The 9,701-nt window shown below is 44.4% G+C and overlaps 1 protein-coding gene across 1 annotated transcript in view; it reads left to right on the forward strand.

Annotated features, from left to right (window-relative positions):
* LOC139397794 (tubulin-specific chaperone D-like) overlaps positions 1-9,701 on the forward strand; it is a gene marked incomplete at its 5' end in the record, with an annotated part of 31,910 nt that overhangs the window by 6,794 nt on the left and 15,415 nt on the right. The window contains 2 exons of the mRNA XM_071144223.1: positions 1,063-1,221; positions 2,581-2,719. Coding sequence (XP_071000324.1) covers positions 1,063-1,221; positions 2,581-2,719 — 298 coding nt within the window. The remainder of the gene's footprint in view (positions 1-1,062; positions 1,222-2,580; positions 2,720-9,701) is intronic.

Consider the following 9,701-nt stretch of genomic DNA (forward strand, 5'->3'; position numbering starts at 1 on the left):
AACCCTTCATAAACCCTTCATCAGGCCCTCATAAACCCTTCATAAGGCCCTCATAAACCCTTCATAAACCCTTCATCAGGCCCTCATAATTCCTTCATAAGGCCCTCATAAACCCTTCATAAACCCTTCATCAGGCCCTCATAAACCCTTCATCAGGCCCTCATAATTCCTTCATAAACCCTTCATCAACCCTTCATAAACCCTTCATAAACCCTTCATCAGGCCCTCATAATTCCTTCATAAACCCTTCATCAGGCCCTCATAAGGCCTTCATAGATGCTTCGTAGATCATTTATAAGCATTCTCTATAGAAGATGGGAGAAGGTGTTATGACAGATGTAGTAGGAATGAAAGATATTATTGGGGATGATAGCTGTACCTCTCCATTCATTTCCTCCCTGAGCTCCTTTTTATATTCTCTGCCTTTAATTCCCTCTCCATTTATCCCTCTCTCCTCTCCTCCCACTCATCTCTCCTCCTCTCCTCCCACTCATCCCTCTCTCCTCTCCTCCCACTCATCCCTCTCTCCTCCCACTCATCTCTCCTCCTCTCCTCCCACTCATCTCTCCTCCTCTCATCTCTCCTCCTCTCATCCCTCTCTCCTCTTATCTATTGCTCCTCCTCTGCTCCATCTCTCCTCATCTCATCCCTCTCTCCTCTCATCCCTCTCTTCCTCTCCTCTCTCCTCATCTCCTCCCTCTCATCCCTCTCCTCCTCATCTCTCTCCTCCTCTCATCTCTCCTCCCTCTCATCCCTCTCCTCCTCTCATCTCTCTCATCTCTCTCCACCTCTCATCTCTCCTCATCTCCTCCCTCTCATCCCTCTCCTCCTCTCATATCTATCCTCATCTCCTCCCTCTCATCCCTCTCCTCCTCTCATCTCATCTCCTCCCTCTCTCCTCATCTCCCTCTCTCCTCATCTCCCTCTTTCCTCTACTCCTCTCATCCCTTTCCTCCTCTCATCTCTCCTCATCTCCTCTACTCCTCTCATCCCTCCTCATCTCCCTCTCTCCTCTACTCCTCTCATCTCTCCTCCTTCTCTCATCTTTCCTCTCCTCCTCAGGGTGAATGGTATGATGTGTAGCTTGGCCCAGCAGTCAGCAGAGAAGATCGACCGCTACAGAGCCCATGCTGGATCAGTGTTCGTCAGGCTCCTCCATAGTAACAACCCTGCAGTACCTCACATCCCCCACCGAGAGGAGCTGCTCGCCATCTTCCCAACGTGAGTCTAAACACATTTACATTGCTGTCATTTAGCAGATGCTTTTATCCAAAGTGACTTACATCTGAAGGTAGCTAGATGAGACAACCACATTACAGTCAGTACATCATCACTCAGAGTAGTTATCAGGTAGCTAGATGAGACAACCACATTACAGTCAGTACATTATCACTCAGAGTAGTTATCAGGTAGCTAGGTGAGACAACCACATCAGTCACTACATTATCCCTCAACTGAGTAGTTATCAGGTAGCTAGGTGAGACAACCACATCAGTCACTACATTATCCCTCAACTGAGTAGTTCTCAGGTAGCTAGGTGAGACAACCACATCTCATACAATACTATGGATGGCTCAGGGTAATCTCATACAATACTATGGATGGCTCAGGGTAATCTCATACAATACTATGGATGGCTCAGGGTAATCTCATACAGGACTCTATGGATGGCTCAGGGTAATCTCATACAATACTATGGATGGCTCAGGGTAATCTCATATAATACTCTATGGATGGCTCAGGGTAATCTCATACAATACTATGGATGGCTCTGGGTAATCTCATACAATACTATGGATGACTCAGGGTAATCTCATACAATACTATGGATGGCTCAGGGTAATCTCATACAATACTATGGATGGCTCTGGGTAATCTCATACAATACTATGGATGGCTCAGGGTAATCTCATACAATACTATGGATGGCTCAGGGTAATCTCATACAATACTATGGATGGCTCAGGGTAATCTCATATAATACTCTATGGATGGCTCAGGGTAATCTCATACAATACTATGGATGGCTCAGGGTAATCTCATACAATACTATGGATGGCTCTGGGTAATCTCATACAATACTATGGATGGCTCAGGGTAATCTCATACAATACTATGGATGGCTCAGGGTAATCTCATACAATACTATGGATGGCTCAGGGTAATCTCATACAATACTATGGATGGCTCTGGGTAATCTCATACAATACTATGGATGGCTCAGGGTAATCTCATACAATACTATGGATGGCTCAGGGTAATCTCATACAATACTATGAATGGCTCAGGGTAATCTCATACAGGACTCTATGGATGGCTCAGGGTAATCTCATACAATACTATGGATGTCTCAGGGTAATCTCATACAGGACTCTATGGATGTCTCTGGGTAATCTCATACAATACTATGGATGTCTCTGGGTAATCTCATACAATACTATGGATGGCTCAGGGTAATCTCATACAATACTATGGATGTCTCAGGGTAATCTCATACAGTGGGCACGTTTCAATGAAAGATGTCCATTTCAGTTCAGTTGAAAAACTAACTGGATCCTGTGTGTCTCTCTGTGCTCTCAGTGAAGGGGCAGAGGGTCTGAACTGGAACGCTCCGTCTCAGGCCTTCCCCCACATCACCCAGCTGCTCAGACTGCCCCAATACCAGTACCACACACTGCTGGGGTTGACCGTGTCTGTAGGAGGACTGACTGAGTCTACGGTACGTGTCTGTAGCCCTGTGTCTGTAGCCCTGTAACTCTGTGTCTGTAGCTCTGTGTCTGTAGCCTCGTGTCTGTATCCCTGTGTCTGTAGCCTCGTGTCTGTAGCTCTGTGTCTTTAGCTCCTGTAACCCTGTAACTCTGTGTCTGTAGCTATGTGCCTGTAGCCTCGTGTCTGTATCCCTGTGTCTGTAGCCTCGTGTCTGTAGCTCTGTGTCTGTAGCTATGTGCCTGTGTCTGTATTGTTAGTAGCTGTGTGTCTGTAACTATGTGTATGTAGCCCTGTGTCTGTAGCCCTGTGTCTGTAGCTCTGTGTCTTTAGCTCCTGTAGCCCTGTGTCTGTAGCTCTGTGTCTGTGGTGCCCGTGGTCCCGTGTCTGTGGTCCCGTGTCTGTAGCTCGGTGTCTGTAGTGTCTGTTGCTCCTGTAGCTCTGTGTCTGTAGATATGTGCCTGTGTCTGTATTTTCTGTTGTGGTTGCTCTGTGCCTGTGGCCCGGTGTCAGTGGTGTCTGTAGCTCTGTGTCTGTAGCCATGTGTCTGTAGCTCTGTGTCTGTAGCTCTGTGTCTGTAGCTCTGTGTCTGTAGCCATGTGTCTGTAGCTCTGTGTCTGTAGCCATGTGTCTGTAGCTCTGTGTCTGTAGCCCTGTGTCTGTAGCTCTGTGTCTGTAGCGCTGTGTCTGTAGCTCTGTGTCTGTAGCCATGTGTCTGTAGCGCTGTGTCTGTAGCCATGTGTCTGTAGCTCTGTGTCTGTAGCCATGTGTCTGTAGCCATGTGTCTGTAGCTCTGTGTCTGTAGCTCTGTGTCTGTAGCTCTGTGTCTGTAGCCATGTGTCTGTAGCCATGTGTCTGTAGCGCTGTGTCTGTAGCAGTGGAGACTCCTCAGAGTTAATTTCATAAAAATGCGAATTGTGAAATACAAAAAAAAAGTTATCCTTTTTCACATGCCACCAAATAATGGATTAAAACTATTTTGCAATGAAGGTCTACAGTAGTACCATGGTGTAGCCGGAATCTAGTCGTGAAAGCGTAAGCTACAGCCAGCTAGCACTGCAGTGCATAACATGGTGAGTAGTTGACTCGAGGAGAGAGAAAGACAATAGTTCAACAGTTTTAACGAATACATTTAAACAAAACATGTAAATGAACGAGAAGCGAGAGTGAGCGAGAGACCAGTGAGCGAGAGACCAGTGAGCGAGAGAGCTACTGTAGCTATATTTCTTCTTTTTTTTTCTTCACTTACTTAGCTAGCTAATGTAGCTAGCTAGTTTAGCCTACTGAAACACCCTGCTCAAACAGAGAGGGATGCTATGTTAGCTGGCTGGCTATGACTATCCAACAGAGAGGGATGCTATGTTAGCTAGCTGGCTATGACTATCCAACAGAGAGGGATGCTATGTTAGCTAGCTGGCTATGACTATCCAACAGAGAGGGATGCTATGTTAGCTAGCTGGCTATGACTATCCAACAGAGAGGGATGCTATGTTAGCTCGCTGGCTATGACTATCCAACAGAGAGGGATGCTATGTTAGCTAGCTGGCTATGACTATCCAACAGAGAGGGATGCTATGTTAGCTAGCTGGCTATGACTATCCAACAGAGAGGGATGCTATGTTAGCTAGCTGGCTATGACTATCCAACAGAGAGGGATGCTATGTTAGCTAGCTGGCTATGACTATCCAACAGAGAGGGATGCTATGTTAGCTAGCTGGCTATAACTATCCAACACTGGAACTCTTCCAAGTCAAGGTAAGCTTTTGGTTTTGTTAATGTTTTGCCACCGGGGCCAGTCTGTGTAACTGCTAAACTGCTTGCTGACTGTACACTGCACTGCATGATTGTAGCGGGTTCACTAACAGGTTAGTTCTAGTAGCCATGTTGACTATGATGTGACAACAATGTAGGCTGTGTGCGGTTAGCGGTCATGATATGAAGGTTTGGCTTGGAAAAGGTTTTTTCGCCTGGTCACAGACAGCTAATGTGTTGTGCACTGAAGTCCACAAGCGAAGGGAAAAGGTGAGAGGGGGGGGGGGAGAGCACGTAGATAGATGTGAGAAGGAATTTATATACACAATGAGCTGTTTGTATGTGGCTGCTATGAAAGAGAACTGTGTTTGCGTGTGCTCAGGGGTGTGTTCATTGCACCGATTCTGTTGAAAAAAATGGGGATAAACATACCTGAATTTGTCCAAAATAAACTCTCGTTTGCAACTGTTGGACTAATGATTACGCTCTAGATCAGCTCGATGCAGGAAAGAGTGTGCAAGGCGGTATTGAATGTGTCACTGTCTGTCATCTTGATTCCTCAAAATTCTCTCGACCTGTGTGCACCTACGTTATAAACTGTCATTCATAGGCTAGGTTGTAAACTGTCATTCATAGGCTAGGTTGTAAACTGTCATTCATAGGCTAGGTTGTAAACTGTCCTTCATAGGCTAGGTTGTAAACTGTCATTCATAGGCTAGGTTGTAAACTGTCATTCATAGGCTAGGTTGTAAACTGTCATTCATCGGCTACGTTGTAAACTGTCATTTATAGGCTAGGTTGTAAACTGTCATTCATAGGCTAGCTTGTAAACTGTCATTCATAGGCTAGGTTGTAAACTGTCATTCATAGGCTAGGTTGTAAACTGTCATTCATAGGCTAGGTCGTAAACTGTCATTCATATGCTAGGTTGTAAACTGTCATTCATAGGCTAGGTTGTAAACTGTCATTCATAGGCTAGGTTGTAAACTGTCTTTCATAGGCTAGGTTGTAAACTGTCTTTCATAGGCTAGGTTGTAAACTGTCATTCATAGGCTACGTTGTAAACTGTCATTCATTAGCTAGGTTGTAAACTGTCAACCATAGGCTAGGTTGTAAACTGTCATTCATAAGCTAGGTTGTAAACTGTCATTCATAGGCTAGGTTGTAAACTGTCATTCATAGGCTAGGTAGAGGGAACATTCTAGTATCAGGTAGTAGCCATAGCCTATCCATGTTACATTGAACTGGGTGAATGGAATATGAATGACAGTCATCCAATATGCTGTAATAGAAATTAAAGCCCTGCTCATAAATTATAATACATCTTAAACGGCACTGACTGCCACTGGTCTGTAGCTATCTGTCTGTAGCTATCGGTCTGTAGCTATCTGTCTGTAGCTATCTGTCTGTAGCTATCTGTCTGTAGCTATCTGTCTGTAGCTATCTGTCTGTAGCTATCGGTCTGTAGCTATCTGTCTGTAGCTATCTGTCTGTAGCTATCGGTCTGTAGCTATCTGTCTGTAGCTATCTGTCTGTAGCTATCTGTCTGTAGCTATCGGTCTGTAGCTATCGGTCTGTAGCTATCTGTCTGTAGCTATCGGTCTGTAGCTATCGGTCTGTAGCTATCTGTCTGTAGCTATCTGTCTGTAGCTATCTGTCTGTAGCCATGGCTGTAGCTATCTGTCTGTAGCTATCTGTCTGTAGCTATCTGTCTGTAGCTATCTGTCTGTAGCTATCTGTCTGTAGCTATCTGTCTGTAGCTATCTGTCTGTAGCCATGGCTGTAGCTATCTGTCTGTAGCTATCTGTCTGACAGTACCACACCACTATACCTCACTGTCAGCCCCAGTACCAGTACCACACGCCACTATACCTCACTGTCAGCCCCAGTACCAGTACCACACACCACTATACCTCACTGTCAGCCCCAGTACCAGTACCACATGCCACTATACCTCACTGTCTGGCCCAGTACCACACGCCACTATACCTCACTGTCAGCCCCAGTACCACACCACTATACCTCACTGTCAGCCCCAGTACCACACCACTATACCTCACTGTCTGGCCCAGTACCACACCACTATACCTCACTGTCAGCCCCAGTACCAGTACCACACCACTATACCTCACTGTCAGCCCCAGTACCAGTACCACACGCCACTATACCTCACTGTCAGCCCCAGTACCAGTACCACACACCACTATACCTCACTGTCTGGCCCAGTACCACACACCACTATACCTCACTGTCTGGCCCAGTACCACACACCACTAGCCCTCACTGTCTGGCCCAGTACCAGTACCACACACCACTATACCTCACTGTCTGGCCCAGTACAAGTACCACACGCCACTAGCCCTCACTGTCTGGCCCAGTACCAGTACCACACACCACTAGCCCTCACTGTCTGGCCCAGTACCAGTACCACACACCACTAGCCCTCACTGTCTGGCCCAGTACCAGTACCACACGCCACTAGCCCTCACTGTCTGGCCCAGTACCAGTACCACACGCCACTAGCCCCCACTGTCTGGCCCAGTACCACACACCATCAGCCCCCACTGTCTGGCCCAGTACCAGTACCACACGCCACTATACCTCACTGTCTGGCCCAGTACCAGTACCACACGCCACTATACCTCACTGTCTGGCCCAGTACCAGTACCACACGCCACTAGCCCTCACTGTCTGGCCCAGTACCAGTACCACACGCCACTAGCCCTCACTGTCTGCCCCAGTACCAGTACCACACGCCACTAGCCCTCACTGTCTGGCCCAGTACCAGTACCACACCACTAGCCCTCACTGTCTGGCCCAGTACCAGTACCACACCACTATACCTCACTGTCTGGCCCAGTACCAGTACCACACCACTATACCTCACTGTCTGGCCCAGTACCAGTACCACACACCACTATACCTCACTGTCTGGCCCAGTACCAGTACCACACACCACTAGCCCCCACTGTGGCCATCATACATTGACTGTGGTTCCCACACTGCTACAGTCCAAAGACTGCATGTTGTTGCAGATTTGTGAGTCAACGAAAGTCATGATGTTGTCTCTGGAAAAGCACCTTAGTGAAACAGGGGTTTGACCACTGGTCTCTCCAGTGTGTGAGTCTGAAGGCCAGTAGGGGGGGCCCATCACACTGCTAATATTCACACCACCGAGGACACCAGTACCTCCACTCTCATCTGTTCTATCAGTCTTTGTTTTTGGGGCACCAGGCATCAGCTTGACGCTGATGTGTGTGTGGTGAATGAAGGTTTTATAAGTACCTTTTGCCCTACTGATTCTACCACATAGAACCTGCTGCCCTGACGTTATATACATAGACTAGTAATCACTGGTCACTTTTAATAATGGAACACTGGTCACTTTAATAATGGAACACTAGTCACTTTAATAATGGAACACTAGTCACTTTAAGAATGGAACACTGGCCACTTTAATAATGGAACACTGGTCACTTTAATAATGGAACACTGGTCACTTTAATAATGGAACACTGGTCACTTTAAGAATGGAACACTGGTCACTTTAATAATGGAACACTGGCCACTTTAATAATGGAACACTGGTCACTTTAATAATGGAACACTGGTCACTTTAATAATGGAACACTGGTCACTTTAATAATGGAACACTGGTCACTTTAATAATGGAACACTGGTCACTTTAATAATGGAACACTGGTCACTTTAATAATGGAACACTGGTCACTTTAATAATGGAACACTGGTCACTTTAATAATGGAACACTGGTCACTTTAATAATGGAACACTGGTCACTTTAATAATGGAACACTGGTCACTTTAATAATGGAACACTGGTCACTTTAATAATGGAACACTGGTCACTTTAATAATGGAACACTGGTCACTTTAATAATGGAACACTGGTCACTTTAATAATGGAACACTGGTCACTTTAATCATGTTCACATATCCTGCATTACTCATCTCATATGTATATACTGTATTCTATTCTACTGTATCTTAGACTATGTCGCTCTGACATTACTCATCTCATATGTATATACTGTATTCTATTCTACTGTATCTTAGACTATGTCGCTCTGACATTACTCATCTCATATGTATATACTGTATTCTATTCTACTGTATCTTAGACTATGTCGCTCTGACATTACTCATCTCATATGTATATACTGTATTCTATTCTACTGTATCTTAGACTATGTCGCTCTGACATTACTCATCTCATATGTATATACTGTATTCTATTCTACTGTATCTTAGACTATGTCGCTCTGACATTACTCATCTCATATGTATATACTGTATTCTATTCTACTGTATCTTAGACTATGTCGCTCTGACATTACTCATCTCATATGTATATACTGTATTCTATTCTACTGTATCTTAGTCTATGTCGCTCTGACATTACTCATCTCATATGTATATACTGTATTCTATTCTACTGTATCTTAGTCTATGTCGCTCTGACATTACTCATCTCATATGTATATACTGTATTCTATTCTACTGTATCTTAGACTATGTCGCTCTGACATTACTCATCTCATATGTATATACTGTATTCTATTCTACTGTATCTTAGACTATGTCGCTCTGACATTACTCATCTCATATGTATATACTGTATTCTATTCTACTGTATCTTAGACTATGTCGCTCTGACATTACTCATCTCATATGTATATACTGTATTCTATTCTACTGTATCTTAGACTATGTCGCTCTGACATTACTCATCTCATATGTATATACTGTATTCTATTCTACTGTATCTTAGACTATGTCGCTCTGACATTACTCATCTCATATGTATATACTGTATTCTATTCTACTGTATCTTAGACTATGTCGCTCTGACATTACTCATCTCATATGTATATACTGTATTCTATTCTACTGTATCTTAGACTATGTCGCTCTGACATTACTCATCTCATATGTATATACTGTATTCTATTCTACTGTATCTTAGTCTATGTCGCTCTGACATTACTCATCTCATATGTATATACTGTATTCTATTCTACTGTATCTTAGACTATGTCGCTCTGACATTACTCATCTCATATGTATATACTGTATTCTATTCTACTGTATCTTAGTCTATGTCGCTCTGACATTGCTCATCCTAATATTTATATATTCTTAATTCCATTCCTTTACTTTAGGTTGTGTATTGTTAGATATTGCTCCACTGTTGGCGCTAGGAACACAAGCTACACACTCAATG

The sequence above is a fragment of the Oncorhynchus clarkii genome, unplaced genomic scaffold (genome assembly GCF_045791955.1).
Source record: "Oncorhynchus clarkii lewisi isolate Uvic-CL-2024 unplaced genomic scaffold, UVic_Ocla_1.0 unplaced_contig_2871_pilon_pilon, whole genome shotgun sequence".
Classification (NCBI taxonomy): domain Eukaryota; kingdom Metazoa; phylum Chordata; class Actinopteri; order Salmoniformes; family Salmonidae; genus Oncorhynchus; species Oncorhynchus clarkii.